Source organism: Sceloporus occidentalis, unplaced genomic scaffold (genome assembly GCF_023333645.1).
Source record: "Sceloporus occidentalis isolate IW3139 unplaced genomic scaffold, rSceOcc1.0.p SCAF_74, whole genome shotgun sequence".
NCBI lineage: Eukaryota > Metazoa > Chordata > Lepidosauria > Squamata > Phrynosomatidae > Sceloporus > Sceloporus occidentalis.
Genome location: NW_028317054.1, coordinates 1,776,840 through 1,796,049, shown reverse-complemented (window position 1 = coordinate 1,796,049; position 19,210 = coordinate 1,776,840). Strand labels below are relative to the sequence as shown.

The following is a 19,210-nucleotide window of genomic DNA, read 5'->3' as shown; positions in this document are numbered from 1 at the left end:
AAAGCAAAAAAACATAAAAACATTGGGTATTTCTAAACTCAGGACAAATAGTAGAATCTATTTAGCAGGTTTTTTTATTACCTTTTATAGATGAGTAAAAGATTTTTCAACTAAAAGTTAGAAACAGTCATTTTTTTCTAAATTTTTCACTATATTTTATACTTTTTTTAATAGTAAATAATATGATACAATCAAAACAATGTCATCTAAAGAAAGCCCTTCTTGTCCTGAAAAAAACAATATCTAATGTGTGTGGGTTCAGTAAACGGGAAAGAAGAAAATTACAGCTAAACACGAGCAGCGCAGAAATGTTAAAACGGCCATTGTCACGAAGGGTACAAAAAGTAAAATCAGCCTTTGTCACGAAGGGGTTAAGGAATGGATTTTCAACTGATGGTTATATGTTGTTAAATGGGTGATATGGATGTTAAAACACCTGTATCACAAATTGTTATTTGATTTTGATACATTTATCATAACCACGCTCACAGTTTTTGTGAGCAGCTTGCACAAACAGGTCAACTTTTATTTTAGGAAGTAGAGCTCAAGTAGCATCAAGACCTTGTTGCAGATGTTTATTAAATCTAGCAGCTCTGGTTAGAGGGCAGCTTTACTACAGAGCTCACTGGGGACAAATTTGGCAATGCAATGGCAGAGAAAAGTCCCTCTTTTCAACCCAAATCCCTTTGTCCCGTCTTTCACCTCCTCGTTCTTGTAGGTTCCTAGAATGTTTGCTGTTCAGGAATGTATTATAGTCTATAGTTGGAGACATACTACTTTGTATAGAAACAGCAGAAAAAGAGTTTATGAAATCAGTTGTATAAATAAAATAAATCCTTGTACTAAGAGCCTTCATAAAGACCCAACCATGACCATAAGTCTAACCAGTCTCCCTCTTTGGCCATTTAAAATGTCGTGATCCATGCATTAAAGAGTCATAGTGAAGTACCAAGGTTCTTGGGCAGATGATGTTCATAAGCACCTTACCATAAATATATGACGAGAGTTACTTTCCATATTTCCTAATTATATAGAGGTACTTTGCTGTATGTTACGTTCTCCATATGCCCAGGACACTCAAAAACATTGCCCTTAGTCCATGACTAATTAATCATAAAAATGCAATATAGTAACATAGAATAAAGCTTTTGATTTCTAAGATCATTTCCTTTATGACAGACACAAATAAAAAACTGTTATTTAATTATTTAAAATAGAGGGTCTTATTATACCATCCTTGCGTGCGTTGCACAAATAAAATTAGACATATGTAGTGATGTCTTGGAATGCAATGTAAATATTTGTTTCAACAAAATTGTTTCCGTCTTATTCTTTTGCCACAGGGATTTGAAGGCTGGTAATATACTTTTGGGAGAAGATGGATCAGTACAAATAGCAGGTAAACTCCATTATCGTGAAATGCAGGTCCAAGTTGTACACATATATTGAACAATCTTAATTATGATGTATTTTAACTAAAAACCACTTTTGGACATTAATCAATTCCTTGTAAGAGTGAGAGCACTTGCCGGGGACATGAAGAAGCGCAGACAGTCCTTAGGGTCTCTGGCAGACTAGCTAAATTGTGCTTCTGGTGCCGCCTTTTGGTATATTCTTGCTAATATAAGAGAGGACCTCTTGGTGTTGTCCCCAACCAGCATGGCACCCTAGACAACCTACATTATTATTATTTATTGTTTTATATCATCAATTCCGTAGCCCTGTACAATGGGTGGGCTATCCTGGGAACTATGGGCTAGAATCCTTTTTAAAATAAAGGTCTCTCTAAAACTAAAAAGGTATGTGTGCAGACTAGATGGAGCAAATGGTTCTTATCTGCTATCAAATGTTATGTTTCTATACTTCTTTAAAATTACACATTTCCCTTTTTGGTGTCTGTTCCTGTAACAGAAATATTTATTTTATGTATTTATTCTTGATTTCAGATTTTGGGGTTAGTTCATTTTTAGCTACAGGTGGGGATATGACGCGGAACAAAGTTAGAAAAACATTTGTTGGAACCCCATGCTGGATGGCTCCAGAAGTCATGGAACAGGTAAGATATGTTTTGTACATAAAACACTTCCGAGTGGAACTTTCACATCTGATATAAAACCATAACTGAAGCCACAACTGAAAACCATGTCATTTGGTCTTATTATTATTATTATTATTATTGTTACATAGTAAATTCTTCAGATTTGTGTTGCTCTGATATTACATCATAGGGTAGCAGCTCCCACACACTCTACAACAGAAGCAATTTTATATGAATACTGTATTAAGTGTAAAGAAAAAAACCATGATAAATATTTTGTAAATGGGTGTAGAATATAGTATTGGGGAATATGACAGTTTCCTTTAATTTTATGTGTGCCAGAGGAGTCCTTTATCAATGAAAATGTTGAAAGACAGTCCTGCCCCAAAATGTTCTCCTATCAGAAATAGTGTGTAGTGTGTATAGACCTGTTTTTTGCATCTAGAAGTAATACTTTTAGTAAAGCTACATGGATGTCCTATTAACCTTTTCCTATGTTACATGGTAGAACACTTAAGTGTCAGCACTACATGCTCTGTGCCACTTTGCCAATAAATACACATTTACATAGTAATTAAGGTTGAAAAAAGACAAGTCCATCAAACTTGCTGTTGATCCAGAAGAAGGCAAAAACCCTACGTTGGAGCGATTCCCAATTCCTTCCTGACTCCAAGATGGCAATCGGATTTCTCGCTGGATCAACAAACTATAACTCGTCCTGTCCTTATAGACAATTTCTTTGCCAAAAAATAAAAAATCATCCAGCTCATATTTAAAGGCATCAATTGAATTTGATAGCACAACATCTGTGGGTAGTGAATTCCATATCTTTATTATTGTAAAGAACCCTTAAGCGAAAAGTCCTTTCTTTAAGTCTGAATGGATAACCCCTGGATCTTTGCCCAGTCCAATTAATGAACAGGTCATCAGAGCTAGTATTGTCCACTATGTATTTGTATAATAATATCTCATCTCTGAGCCTTTTTTCTAATGTAACAAACTAAACGTCTCCAGCCTTTCTTCATAATTAAGGAGAATTAAGAATTAATAATCCTTTCCTCTTATTAACTTTGTAGCCCGTCTCTGCACTTTTTCAAGCTCCATAACATCTTCAGTTGCCCAGACTTGTATGGCATATTCAGTGTGAAGTCTTTGGCTTATACAGAGGCAAAATATCAATACCCTTTTTATACATGCTAATATCTCACTGTTGCTAAGTATATTATTAATATTCATTTATAAATGACCAACATTACCATCTGTTTTGATTTGACTCACCTTTAGGTTCGTGGATATGACTTCAAAGCTGACATATGGAGTTTTGGAATCACTGCTATTGAATTGGCAACAGGTTCAGCTCCATATCACAAATATCCTCCAATGAAGGTAAGACTGACTCTTGAAGTCAGATGGTAAATAGTAGCTTTCACATAATAAACATTTTTCTTTAAGATACGTAAAAAATTATTTTCTTTATCAATAATATTTTATGTTTATAAATAAGCATTGCATGTAAGTTGGGAAGAACATACTCATTAAGTCTTGAACATTGTGGCAGGGGGGGTAATAATTGTTAATTAATTGTGTAAAGCTGTTATAATATGGCAGTTTATTAAAAATTCCCTTTTAAAACTTGGGATGGAATAAAAATAAAGGTTTGTCCTTGAAAAGCCAGAACGGTTTTGCAAGATTTCTTTTAGAAATGCAAGTTTTTGTTTTTTTAGACAAGTTCATTCAACATCTAAGTCTTCATATGTAAATATGAAATATAAGCATGGCTACTCATTTTCTGTTCTTGTAATCATTTAGGTTTTAATGTTGACCTTGCAAAATGATCCCCCGACCTTAGAAACCGGAGTAGAAGATAAAGAAATGATGCGAAAATACGGAAAATCATTTAGGAAACTAATTTCACTGTGTCTTCAAAAAGATCCATCAAAGAGGTATCTTCAGCCTAATGAACCTTCATTCTCTTGATCCTTGTGTTTGGACTTCAAAATAGTACAATATAACGTTCACGTATCAAATGTCTGTACTTGTAAATCCATTTACTGAGAGTTGAGATTAAATTAAAGAGGAGGAAGCAATACCAAACACTGACCAGCCGGTACTTCAAATCTATGGTATTATTTTTATTCAAGACCCCTGTAGGTTTTACATGGACTAATTAAAATTGGATCCCGCTTGTACTGGAGTTTACACACCATTAGAGACATAAGTCAAAGGGAAACATAAGAAACAGAAAATGATTTATTTTTATAGTGTTTCTTGCAACTCTTAATGAAACCAGGTCTGTTAATCTCTGTGCTGTTAATTTAGTACGTAGGAGAGAATGTTTCCGAGTATTCTTTTTGCAGATAATTTCAGACCCATAAATTTACTTCCACTGTGGTTCTCAATTGTCTTACAGTTTATTCACTAAACTGTGATACAAATGATAACATATAGTAATGTGTAGTCCTGCTAATGTGTTGCTATCAACACACATGCACGTGATTTTTGCATCCAGATATTTTCTATGAAACATACACTTTCCTCCCAATCAGGAGCAACTTGATGATGCTAAGGACCACTGGTACTGAGCAAACCAATCATTGATGCTAAGGACCACTGGTACTGAGCAAACCGTTCATCTTGTTTGAATAATGCAAATTAAATAAATAAGGCATTATGTTTTGGGATATTATGTTAAGTGATGTGTTTATGAGGTTGAGTAACTTTTTTGTGCAGAACATAGAACATGATGTAATATATGCAGTGCGAGTGAGAAATACTGCTAAGATTTGGTGAAAGTCACCCCTTAAGGGAAAAAGTCACTGATGAAGTGGAACGAGAGCATTAGGCTGTTGGGGACCCTTATAAAAAGTCGTATCTTGAACACAAGTGATACAAAAAATGATGTATAAAGTAAGGGACACAAATATGTTTTAACTAAAAAATGGGACTAGCCCTGCCCATTCACAAAGACACTCCGCCAAAATGGGGAGTGCGCCAGATACCCTAGAGTGCGACGTTCGCCGGTGTGATCATGAGGACCCTTTTGCGTTGGTCAGTGAGAGTGTACGTGGTTATAACTGAGACATCAGAGAGGGTTGCTGCTTTAGTCTGGTTAGCGCAGTCCACGGATGATGGTTAGCAACCTGTGGCTGTAGCTCGGGCAGAACCTCATCATGCCACAGAGGAATTTGTAACTAAATAAAAAAAGAATGGCAAAAGGTGTCACTGAGGGTGAGATGACATTTTGACTTTACCCTAGACTTTATCAGATGTGAAGCATTGACCCAGGCTTGATTTGGCAAGAACTCTTACAGAAGACACCATGATCTATTTTTTTCCTCCATATTTTTACCTTTTTGATGAATTATGTGCTTTAGAAGTACTGTACTGCTTTGGCCAGCGGCACAATAGATGACACCTACATTTGGTCCGTAATGTAGAGACTTTATTGATATTTCATAAGTGAACATTTATTTAGCTAGTTGTCTGCAAGTGTATGCATTGTAGCCAGATTATAACCTGGTATTTTTATCTTTACATTTATGAAAATATAGCTCAATTTTCAACCTCTGTGGTTTTCAAAATGACCATTATATCTGCTTTGTGTCATGTTCCAGTGCACACAGGGCTTTAAGTTACTTTAAAGCACGGAAAGCAGCTCAGGGGACTAATAGATCTGCGCAAGAAAAGGGGAAGAATTTCGGAGAAAAAAATCTATATTTCTAGTACTAGAAGTCATGGTGTTAGGCTAAAAAAACAAAAGAGGAAAACATTGTTCTGGATAGAGAACACAGAATGTGTTACGGGCTTACACTTTCACTGCCCTACCTGAACACTTTAATAATAGACTTAGCGGTCGGTAATGGCTAACACTGCGTGTGTGCAGAATGAAAGACTCCTTGAAAATACACATTTGTTTGATGTCAAACACAAAAAAAGATTCTAAAGAAAAAGATTATTCATCATAGTCAATAAGGCATGGCACATATATTATATTACTTTAACCCAGGGGCGTCCAACCTGCGGCCCTCCAGCTGCTGCAGGACTACATCTCCCATCCTCCTTAGCCAGCCCCTTAGCTGAAAGAGCATTATGGGAGATGTAGTCCTGCAGCAGCTGGAGGGCCGCAGGTTGGACGCCCCTGCTTTAACCCATTCCTTCCTTTCTCCTTCCACTCTCAACTGGATGATTACCAACTTGGGTTCACCGCAATGAACTTGGGTGTAACTTTAAAAGCATGCCTGTGTGGAATGTAAAAGAGACAGCTCAATCTCATGCATCCTCACCAAAAATGCATATCAAAGTACCTTGTAATATGCATTCTTCAACCTGTAAAAAGATGGCATTATTTAACTTAAGGAGAAGCTGCAGCTCCAGAGCTGCAGTGCACTCGCCCTGAATGGTCGTGTTTCTGTACCACTGTTGGCAGCTTCAAGCAGTCAGTCCGTAGCATGGAAGTAATTCTCTGGAGCTCTCATATAAGATGGTATGAGAGTTGCCTGGTGGTGAGCAGAGTAACACGTGTGTGCAGTGGCAGAAGGAAATGGGTTTAGCCTCTGGGGATGGAGAAGGAGGGACTGTACTGTATGTGCAGGGATCATGTGGTGTTGGGGTGTCCCTTTAATGATTTAATGACTTGATTTACTGACTTTTTCTTTTTGTATATAATATGAAGTAGAGTTCTTGCTCACCTACTACTAATCGAAGCCAAGCTACTTGGGAAATCTAATCCCTGTGATAGGAAAATACAAAAAAAAATACAAAGAACCAAACTCTCCATAACAAAAGAATATAAATACAAATGAAATAATTAAAATATTAAAAAAGGGAACTTGTATTTTTTGTTGTTCTTGTAATGTAGCGTTGTGAAATATGATGCTTTCGAAAAGTAAAAAATCCTAATTTGCATTAACGTCTTTTACAGGCCAACAGCTGCCGAACTCCTCAAATGCAAATTCTTCCAAAAATCAAAGGTAACCATGGATTCAGTGACATGTTATTATTATTTGTTTATTTTGTCGTAAACCTCTCTGATCTTTTCTATTTTTTCCTCCAGAACAGGGAGTATTTAATTGAAAAACTTCTCACCAACACACCAAATATTGCCCACAGAGGAAAAAAGGTAAAATACATATTTTACACATTTTCTTCAATCCTTGTTCCTGTTTGTAGAGTGCTTAATATTTATTTTTGACGATGTATACATTAAAGTTAGTTCTTGTGCTAACCTCCAAGCTATCTCATTGTGCCCGTTACTATAATGTTATGTTCATTATTTACCATTATTTCATAATGCTGAATTAAGTGTGTGATATGTAGGCATGACCTACCAACTTGGCACCGAACATTAACAATTAAGTATTGTCGGTTGTAACTACCATTAACCAAACTGCAGTTTCTCTAATGTTGTGACTGTGGTTAATCATTTGACAGTATGTCCTTTGACATAAACATAACATATGAAGTTTGTTAATTACATGAAAGCTTCCCTGGGAACATTTTTAAGAAGAATCAGGCTTTAAAGCCTTTCTAAGATGAGCATGATGGGAGTTCAGCATAAAAAAGCCATTTTGGTGCAAAGTTTGACAATTGATGTTATCACCATACATAGCTTAGGGATTTATAGTGAGTTTGTGGGTTTGCACACTTCGCCATTTTCCAGGTAGGACCAGTGGTCTCGGGGTGAGTCCTGCTTACCTGGATCTCTGGGTCAGTTTCCTCTTACTCTGGGCAGTGTTTGGTCACACCCACTCCCTGCCCACTTTCCATTCTGCATCCGCCCCCACAAAAGGTTTTCTGGGGCTAGCCGTGCTCCTCTGTGCATCTAGCCACACCCCATACATTTGTAGCCCTGCCTCCACTTATAGAGAGCCCAACCCAGAAGAGGGAGAGCTCTAGGTAGGGAATGCAGATGTAGAGAAGAACTCCAGCTTACTGATTCTTCATTTAGACCCTAGCACTTTTCTTCTGGGGAAAAAGGCAGATCTGACCCTGCATACTGCATAGTGAAATAAAGTTTTTTTTTCCAAGAAATCTCACTGATTTACCCAGGTGGTAGCAAGCGTTAACTGGGCCTTCCTTGAAGAAGCTGTCTGGGATGGCCCTTTGGTAATACACAGTAACGTAGGGTAGCAGAAACAAGTGTTATTGTTCTTTAGTGATTTGCGCCATTCTATCCAAAATGGCAAAGCAAAAAAAGTACAGCTCGGAGCTATATTGTTGAGCAGCAGAACACTGCCCATTGCCTGAAGTCATGATGAGCTCATTCACTATATACAAAAGCTCAATTAGAGTGAATCAGGAAGGAACTGTGTACTCTTTCAGCCAAAAGTCCTACTGATGATCTCATTAGTAAAACACTTTAAACGATGATTCTCAATGGATTATGTGCCATTCTGGCATTGAAAAGGCTGCAGTATGTAATTGACATGATCAGCTTTTGATATATTTGTGTATGGCCAATCTGAGCAACACATATTATTATTACATATGTATTATGTATAACATACAATTATTATTATTATTTGTAGTTGCATGAGACACATGCATTGAGCAAGAAATTCAAGCCAATTTTGGTGTGCCAGTGTACAAAACCCAGGAAAATAAGGAGGTGAAGCCCCAGAAAGAGAGAAGGGGTTGGACATTGGCTCTTTTATAAAAAAAACAGCATTATTTTAATGGTTTACTAAGGTCACAGAATGCTTTTGTAATTTTCGTTTATAATATACAGTAGGCATATATTACTGGTAACTGATTACATTACCTTGACCGCTCAAAACATGCAAAGTATTAATTACTGCTATGTATTGACAGTATGTGGCTAAAGGGAACAACCATAGTCGTTCCAAGCATGACTGGGGCACTATATATTAACATACAGCGAAATACATAAATAAAAACACAGGAGACATGAGGTCGTTGGAAAGTGTAAGGCCACAGCGCTTTATTACTGTGACAAAATGCAAGAAATAATTTTAAGAAATATGAGAGGTATGCATCGATTAACATGTAAAACCATAACCATTGTTAAATAACATTTTGTAGGGATATCCCGCCAAATGCCACACGGGAACCGCTGGGTCGGAACACCCTACCCTTCAAAATTCCCCCAGGGACTGAACCCGTGGAGAAATGCAAATGAACATAAAAGTTGGCACAACAGCCAATTGTAAACATCCCATACCTATCTCTAAAATTCAGCCATAAACCACAGTCAAACAAAGAAAGGTGAATAAATTGGGGAGGGAGGGAGGGCGGGGATTCACTGTTTTATAACAGATTACTGCTATATAACGCTGGTCAATAGTATCTGACCAGAGGCGGGAAAAGAGGGTCCCCTAAATAGATACGCCAAAACCCCACCCCACAGGTCAAGGCACCCCATAGGATGTCCCCTAGATGACCCTTAAATCCTGGCCAGCATGCTTACTGTTAATACAGGCCCATTCATGCAGCCCTTACTCTTAATATCCAGGGCTTATCTTTCTTCTAAATGCGGACTGACGTCATCTTCGCAGATATGTCTTATGGGATTTAAAAACGACAACGACTATGTTTGTACTGCCTTTACAGATGCTTGATTTCATAGAGTCCACATTCAGTAAGTGAAAACACTGCTGCCATTGTGGTTCTATATTTTTATAGTATGAGTATTCAGCATAATTACTCACAGTTCAGTTTACCCAACTCCCTGGAGGCCCAGAAGACCAGAATCTGAGACTATACATTCCAATATATTCATATATAAAGGAAATCGGCCAAAACTACTGCATCAGTGCTAACTTTAGTAAATATCGTATACAAGTGTTCCCTGTTTGCATTTTGCTAATGTTGGATGGAGCCTAGAACAGTTTATTCTTTCCTGATTCATTTAGAATAATATGACTAGGAATGATGAGACATACAGTACAGGTTGATGTTGATGAATAATTTGGCTATACTTCTTGTTGGGTACTGTCAGAATCAGAAGATGACCATGTAGTTGATTCATTCTTACCCATCTTCTGAGCTCTTCTTTTGTGCTGCCTGCTGGTCCTTCCAGAAATAAACCAAGTAGAATTGGTAATCAAGGGTGTCTCTTTGGAATCCCTTTGCCCTCCCCAATTCCTTCCAGAAGGACTCAACACAAGAACTCTGTTGGAGTTCAAGTCTATGGAGCACCTGTAGAGGATTTGAAACCACCAGTTACTGCGTGTCTGATTATCTTTATACAGCGTTGGTCTCGGGCTAACCCATAATCCCCTTGGAATCCTCAGGCACTCCAGACGTTTGATGTAATAGGTAGTTTGTTTCCCTCCTTGTCAAACCCTCGAGGTGTTTAATAAGGGTCTTGTTATTGTTTCCGGCTAGGAATGAGGAGGTCCCTGATTGTATAGTTTGAAGCGGGGAATGGAGTTGTTCTGTATATGCCAAAACTTCTGCTGTGTTGGAGGTTAGATCCACTATGTCCTGAAAGAACATTATTGCTAGCACCCTGATAAATAGAGACAAAAATTCAATAGAAATCAAAGAATTCAAAGTGACTCCAATGGTAAATATTCTCTGCTAGCGCACACATCAATTGGACTTGTTATTGTGCCAGCCATTTGTGCCCCTGCTCTTTATTTTTAATAAATGTAGGGTTTTTTTGCATTCTCACTAAAAAGTGTGCTTGACTTTTCTTTTTGAATTACCTATATAATTTTCCACCGAGAGGAGACAGCGGTGGACTTTGTCTGTAGCAGCACTAGCGGAAAACATTTACAATTTTGACTCACTTTAGACTCCCCCTACCTACATATTTTTTTTCATTCATAAGGTTTTGGAGAATTCTGAAGCCCTGAACTTGGGCCTGTGGCAAATAGCCATTATCCACATTGGCCACAGTGGGCGTGAAATCATTATCTAAGCCTTGATCGTTCCTCTCCTATCATTGTCTGGCTAAGCATCATGGGAGTCCTATTACACTCTCATTCATTTTAATGGTGTGTTAAGCTGAGGGTGAAGCCTGTCTACTTAAACCCCATAGCTATCAGTTCAGATATTATAGTGTGGTATTGAGGACATTAATTCCAAATTAATCATTGGTATATGAAGGTATCATAATAAAATCCCCTAAAATCCCCTAAATCCATATTTACTTAAAGAGAGCTCAATCAATTGTGAACTAGTTTTGGATGTTTGTTATTGCATGTTTTCATAAAGTTCATCTTTGAAACGGAATTCAAATTTTTTCTGATTTTTAACCTAAAGTATAGACATCTCAAAAAAAAAGATCTTAAGATCAAATAGTAAAGCATCATTAGATTTTTATCACCAGATAAAGGCTCAGGTACACATGGGCATTTTGGACACTCATGGCATTTTGTTTTTATTCCTACTCTCAGCACCATTTATGAATTGTGCTACAGGGACACACAACATGTTAACTAGAGGCTGCTAGTTTGCTTTCCTGATGTTGTGAAAGTGTAAATCCCAACATGCATATTTTTGTTTTATTTCGGAATTAAGTAATGGTTTTGTTGGGTAGACATAAGCAGTCGGTTGTATGTGATCATATAGGCGACAGTCTCAGATGATTGTTTTCGATTTGTTTCTATACGACCAGGTTTCATATTTCTGTCTCTAAACAGAATTAAAATAAAACTCTGTTTTAATAAAAGTGAACAACAGCGGGTTATCATAGTCTCATCGAAAAAAAAAAAACATGCCAATATGAAAAATCACAGTAATAGATAAGGATAGAGAGTTTATTACCCAACAAAACAAAACTCACTCAACTCAATCATTAACCAGCAATATTTTATATTTATCACGGCAATAAAAAAAAAAAAAAGAAGAAATACATCAAATTGATCCATATTTCTCCTTCTCCCCTTGAAACTTTACAATTATTCCAGCAGATGGCGCTGCAGGATATCTTATTCCATTGCCTTGCTACAGCTTGCAAGAATTATCTTAAATATCATTTTGTCAATATAGTACTATCAGTATTTTATTTGTAACTGTAATTAATATTCATTATGCAATTAATGCCTGCTTGAGTGTTCGGCTGTTAATAACTACAGTACTGTTTATTAGTCAAAGTAGTCAAATAATAGCACTGGAATAGCACTGTATATATCAAAGGGTTTTATAGAACATCAAACATTTGGAAGCCATGTACAAACTGTAATATGCATAGACTGATTTGATATAAATGCATATTGTTTGAAAGTTCTGTATACATTCCGCATGCAGGAGTTAAACTAAATAATATAAATTAAGATGATTTCAGGTGAGCTTAAATGGATACCAGTGAATCGCTAAATGCCAATACTAACATTTTGTTGATACTAAGTTTTCTACTATGAAACACAAAATTTATGACAAATTTGAGATGCGAATCCGGCAGCTTTTTATCCTTTTCGTTGGTATGTGAGAAGGTATTAAGGGAGGGTTTGTGAGAACTAGCTCAATTCCAAGTGGCATTAACACAAAGTGCCGAAATTCCGCTTAAAAAATACACATTTTGTTTTCTGCCATATACCACACCATTTAATTATGCATGTGTTTTTCCCTTTGAATTTAAAAGCACTGACAGTGTTGGGTGTGTTTTTTATCTTTTTTTTAACCTCATCTAATGTTTCGATGAAACGTATGCCCTAGAAACCCCCGATAAACTCCCGTCTCCCCGTGCCGGTTCAAAATAGTTTAGAAAGGGCCCTTCCGACCTTGATCGGTGCAGTCCAGGTCAGAAGGGCCCTTTCTAAACGGTACGCCGGTGGGTAGAGGATAATAAAGTAAAAGGAACTTACACATGCGTGGAAAAGGTAGAAAGCTATCCTGAGTCTTTACATCAGACTAGAAATGGGCAAACTAGATGGGCTGATGGTTTTTATCTGCCATCAAATTCTATGTTTCTATTTCAGGCATCATTTACAGCGTAGGAGCAGCCAAAAAGGCTATTGCTTTGTGTGAAATGTGACAAAATTGAGGCTCCATCTGTTGCTTATTGTTGCATAGCAAAGCTCGGTATATGGCACCTCAACCTATAATGTGCTGCTCAACAAAAGTAGATTTTAAACTGCAAATTGAAGATGTAAATATTTGATTATTACTGATTTACAATACCGGAATAAAGCCAGACCTCCATTTTAAAATTGAGCTGATTGGTACCAACCAACTTGAAATGTTTTTATAAATATATATATATATATATATATATATATATATATATTTATAAAAACATTTCAAGTTGGTTGGTACCAATCAGCTCAATTTTTTTTATTAATATTTAAAAACATACAACAAAGCAAGGTAATTTCACAAAACACTGTGCTTTTTATTGCCTATCAACAAAAAAATATATTTTATCTTGCTCAGAAAAACCTGAGATGCATGCTCTATTTAACACCATATTTGACATGCAATATTATGTTTATAAAAGATTTGTGCAGCGCTGCAGGATATGATGGCACTGTATAAAATAATAATAATAACCATTTTGCTTTGATTATCTTTCATTTGTTTTATTAGCAATGGATGATCAATAATGCTTGTTTTTACTGGAAATGTCAAATAAAAGCTGCATATTCTGTGAAAGAATTTGAGATTGGAAAGCGAAACCTCTTTGGCAGAAAATTGCATGTTATTCAAGGAAATGTTTATAACCAAATTTAGCTGAAAAGAAGAACATTGAATATTAAATATCAACTGCACTATTCTACATTCCATGCCGCCATATTAAGAAATGCTGTAAATGGCTAAAAACTTAGCAACAGGAGAGAAATTTCTCAAGGATAGCTCATATCAGCTGTCACAGGTAGCAGATGGTAGTAGAACATCAGGAATAGATCTTTAAAGTTCACGGATGACAGATAGAAAGTCCCAGATTACTCTAGAATATCAAACATCTTTATAACAGAGACCCAGGACCCTTTAGTTGTGAACTGCATGGATCAAATGTCAACTTAAGGAGAAAAGTTAAGTTCCACATGGTTTGGACTCATTGGCCCTTGTACACAATTCTTGACCAACGCAAGTTATGAGCAGAAGAGTTGCGACAGAGTAGAGTCTAGACCAGGGGTGTCCAACCTGCTGTCCTCCAGCTGCTGCAGGACTACATCTCCCATACTCCTCCTCAGCCAGCCCCTTAGCTGAAAGAGCATTATGGGAGATGTAGTCCTGCAGCAGCTGGAGGGCCGCAGGTTGGACACTCCTGGTCTAGACCGTAGACTCCCGAAAGGTTAGTCAGCGAAGTTTTCAAGAAATAGTGGTGTAGAGACCAATATCCATCTATCTGTCCATATTTCTGATTATAATGTACATTGTACATTAATGTTATTTGGTCAAATTTTATCTAGGGCGATGCCCGCTGAGGGCACTGGAGTGCATTCCACCTCGTATAATTACAGTCATATTTATTTTTGCTCTGTTCTTCAGCTACATGGAGATTGTTTGAAGAAAAGCCTCGCAGGGGTGTGTAAATGTTCTAACTTAATAGCGTTTTTTGTTCTGTAGATAAGTTGAGTTCCGTAGATAAGATGAGCTCTACTAAGTAATGGTCTGTTGCGTCTGCCGGCAGGAATAAAACAGTGAAAGTTCAGAAGATCTTTTTTAATAACCACAAGTCTCACAATAGTCAAGTACTCAAGATATAACCTTATAATTATTTCTGTCTGCCCACATAAGATTAATAATAACATGGGATCTTGTTCAGAGATGGAATTTCAAGCCTAAAAAGCCATTCTTGAACGGCCTGTTTGTCGCCTCTCTAAAAAGTCTCAATTTGATTCAGCGGATCATAAAAATAATATACTCCAACATAAATTTATACCGGAAAGAATTACTCTTTAGACAATGCTGACTAGATTTTTTAAATGAGGATATACATTTTTAAAGGTTGGTCTCTTGATTCCCTGGCCTAAAACTGTATTAAAGGGAAACTGTCATCATCATCAACATAATTACATTTCTTAATTAGATGTACCTCTGTTTTGTGGGGGGTTTTTGGAGGTTTTTCGCTTACATAGAAACTGTGTCTAAGAGTCATATGGCCTACATTATCTTATTAATTTATTTTTATTAAGTTGACTCCCTTCTTCTCACCCACTTAAAAAACCCGTAATAAGGGTTTAAATGAACACGTTACCACTTTTCAATGAGAGTATTTCGCTTATACCCTATTTTTGCAGAGAACGTCAACAGTTCTCGATAATGTTGACTCCTGAGGAGGACTTGCTTAGGGAATACTGCAGCTCAGACTCTAAAACAAAAGAAAAAGGGGGCCAGCTCCAAGACACTTATGTACCATAAAACGTCCTACCGAGTGCTAGTAAGAGGTATACCAGAGCATGGAGGACTGACACAAGTTGCCCATCAATGGCACATAGCTGTGGCTGCTGTCAATCATGGGTCTTGACCCTACGGACTGTGTATGACAGAGGATCATGGTAACATTGGGAGTAGGTCACGGAGCAACAATGGATTACTTTAAATAATTCAGCTTCGAAAGGGTTGAACTAAAGCATTCTTTTGGGAATGCCAGTCATGGACGTGGCACCCTGGGAATCTTTCCCATCATCCGTACCGAGCTAGCGGCTGGATAACGAAGATGACATTTTTAGTTCAAATGCCCGATGCCAATCCCTATTCAAAGCAGCTGTGGAAATGTTATAGTATTACTTTAATTTTGGTTGCTTCTTTACAATTTACCTTTATATTCCTAGGGATTGTTCCAAAATGCTAAAGACATCATCAGCAAATTACGCTACATAATACGTATTCCATTTATATCTGTTCCAGGCTTATTGCATCTGGCGCGTTTACATCTTTAGTAAAAAAAAGACAATTGTGAGAAATTCTTCCTAAAAATAAAATCTTGGCTATAAGCGCGTTCAATGGCAAAAGTGTATGCGGGATACCAATGCTCATCAAAAAAATGGCATATGTCTTCAAACCGGCATGCCATTCATTTGTTCTTTTAACAGCTGTGACAGTATTGGCAGCTGTTTTGTTCTGCAGCTGCATGTTTAGGACAAATGAACAGAACCTTGTTACATCCAAACGTGCAGAATTCTCTGTGCCATCAACTCTTTTATATCAGTGTGTACCCCGCTGACACTTATTATCTATCTATTCATTTCCCCAAAAATCCTCTTTGGTAGGGACAGTCCCTCTGTTCCTTTCCTCCCCTGACTTGGGCTTTGCACATTGTGAATGCTTCTAGGGAGTCAGTTCTCTCTTCTCTTTCCTTTTAAGTGTCTTAATAAGTTTTCAGATACATCTCCGTGCATCACACACACTATGGGACTATTTTACATACAGCCAAGTGTCCCTGTTTAGGAGCAGCAGCTTTGGTGCCAGAGGGGCAAGTCCGGTAATAAAACAACCCAAAGGACATTTGAAACACTCTCAATGTCTGCTTCACATGTGGGAAACACTGTAAAAGTGTGTTTTGCAGGGACTGAATAGAAAACCTATAAGGAGCTTAGAAAGGATCCAATATAGATGTAAAAACTGCCTAAAACCCTTAATACCCTGGTGGATATATGTGGAATTGCAAGTAAAATGCAAGATAATGCCCAGGCTCCTCGCCACTTCTCACCTATATTTCTTGGACCACAAGTATTTTCTAGGCATGAGTGCATCATGATATTCTACAAATAATAATAATAATTATAATAATAATGTATATAAACAGCCGAAATGTGTTTATAAACACAATCAAGTGAATGAAATACATTCTAAATAGCCTCTTATCTTACATTACTAGATATCAGTGGGTTACAAAGACATATAACAAGTCTACGTAGGGAGATATTGATAACCTTTCGGCAGCCAGCTACGAATTAACTATTTTCTGTTACTGAAGTTTATTTGAGAATACAATCACAAAATTACTATTTTTGACCTTGTTTTTTTAATGATCTGCAAAGGAAAATAAGCATTATCGGGGGGGGGGGAACCTTTCATGACAGGTTCTCGGATTATTTATAACTAAGGAGCAAACAAGAATGTTATATTGCATCAAAATCAGCCCCCCCCTCCCCACAGTTTTTAAATCTTCCATCTACTGCCTGTGCTCAGATCACAAATATTTTGCATTTATATTGCACCTTAAATCTAAAGTGTGACAGCGTGATGGATTATCCCATTTCCTTTGAAATTTAAATGCAGCAAATGCAACAAGGAAACGTTCTTGACACCACATAAGTATATTAGCACCTGGCTCTCTATTATAATACTATGCTGATTACCTGGCTTCCTTTATGAATTCAATGCTACTTGCTACTTATACAGGACTATTTGCGAAAGCAACTCTATCAACACAATACATCATACAAGCGATTAACTATTCTATTTTCTTGGAAGAGCATCTAATATAAGGAAACTTTTTATCAAATGTAATTCTTTTGATATAAATTACTCAGTTTCATTACTATTTACATATGTCAGAGAGAAGGACGGGATGTATGCCAAGGAAATGCTACACTCATGGATGCTAATATACCGGTATATGTATTAATTTTGGACCTTGGGCTTTTCTGTTTTACATGATGTAATGAAAACTATTCTTTACTTTTATTGAAGTATTGTAATAAGATAACTTTCTTTGTTGAGGATCAGAATCATGGAACGCACATGTCAATCTATTCTTCTTTGATTAAGTTCAGTTTTTTTGGATATATAGTGCATGGTTAGCATTGAGCCACTGTTAGGAACAGTCAATAAGAACCACCAGGCTTGTTGTTGAGAGCTTGTGAGAAGAACCATTTCCAAAGTGAATGGAAGGACAATCTGTGTCCATCATGTTTGAATGAAACTCCTGTCATGCTTACCTAGATACTGTCTGCATGAGGACATAGACGAGTGCTGTTCAAGTGCAACAAAGTGGCAAGTTGACCTACTCTGACCTATAGCAGCTGTATGGATTTTATATTAGAGCTTTAATTATGGTTGTTTTTATACAGTTGACTCTAATAGGAAAGTGTTTCACCCAAACTCTGAGCACATCTTCAGGTCTCCTGTTAACTTCAGTCTATTTACTAAGAAGTCAAATGATCAGTCAGGGGTATATATAGGCAGTATACCACCCCCAGGTTAATGCCCTGTTGCCCCTCTAGGGTGGGGGGAAGAGATCATCTACCTCTTTGATAAATAGGGGGTCCTGGTCACTCTTCGTATTATGACACTCAAGTCCGTGAAGCATTCCATATTTCTCTCTCACCTTTCTCTGTGCCTTATGTTTTTCACCCATTCCCTCAAGATTGTAAGCTTGCAGGCCAGGCTCTCTCCACCTAATGTATCGGTTTGTCTTAGTCTGTCAACTCTCGTTTTGTCCTACCCCTTGAAAATATGTATGTTATGAAGCGCTGCGTAAATTGTTGCCGCGATATAAAAAAGAATAATAATAATGTATTTATTTATATAGCACCAACAATTTATGCAGCCATTCTTACACTACATATTTTCACACTTGAATTGACAGACTATACATAAGATAGAGATGGCCCTGCTCACCAGCTTACACTAGAGGAGTGTTTTATTTTATTATATTCCTGGCAAAAGTTATGAATGAAGAACAATTTTACATTATTACATAATTTTTTTCTAAAATGTGTCAGGCTTTTAAAAGTATTAGGGGTGTTGTTTTTAATGCATTTAGTGTCAGAAGTGTTAAACTCATAGTAGGTGGAACGGTATCTTTAATGTAGTTCAAGGCACATGTTTATTGTTACAGCCAATTATAAAGCTTTTAAGTTAACGCCTGTGTTTAACACTTTTATATTGTTGTGTTCAACGCCTTTATATTGTTCCATAATTTGCATACCTTTTCTTCATAACATAAACAGTATACTTTATCAACTTAATTGGTCTACAGTAGCCTTTTCCTAGCTTTAGGAAGCTTTTCACCTTAATAAATATATAACTGTAATGATCTGAGGTTTATCTAATGGCGATCTAATTAGACTATTGCCATTTAGTGTTCTGTTTCAGTGGCATCTAATACATTTATATATTAAGCAATTTTACTTTTGTTCGATGTAATTGTTAAAATGTATTTAACATCAATACATTATTAGCACATTAGCATGTGCTTTGGTTATTTTCAAGATGAATAAGTTCTAATGCCTCATTGTAAATCTGACTTGACATTATATAGTGGTTTACTAAATACTGCGTTAACCGTGAGTTCACCCCAGTGGACCCAAG

General features: G+C 36.9%; 1 protein-coding gene across 1 annotated transcript in view; it reads left to right on the top strand.

Annotated features, from left to right (window-relative positions):
* LOC149285925 (STE20/SPS1-related proline-alanine-rich protein kinase-like) overlaps positions 1–19,210 on the top strand; it is a 101,972-nt gene that overhangs the window by 22,625 nt on the left and 60,137 nt on the right. Inside the window, exons 5-10 of the mRNA XM_089494652.1 lie at positions 1,344–1,399; positions 1,947–2,056; positions 3,323–3,424; positions 3,848–3,981; positions 6,960–7,008; positions 7,092–7,157. Of these exons, the coding sequence (XP_089350778.1) occupies positions 1,344–1,399; positions 1,947–2,056; positions 3,323–3,424; positions 3,848–3,981; positions 6,960–7,008; positions 7,092–7,157 (517 nt within the window). The remainder of the gene's footprint in view (positions 1–1,343; positions 1,400–1,946; positions 2,057–3,322; positions 3,425–3,847; positions 3,982–6,959; positions 7,009–7,091; positions 7,158–19,210) is intronic.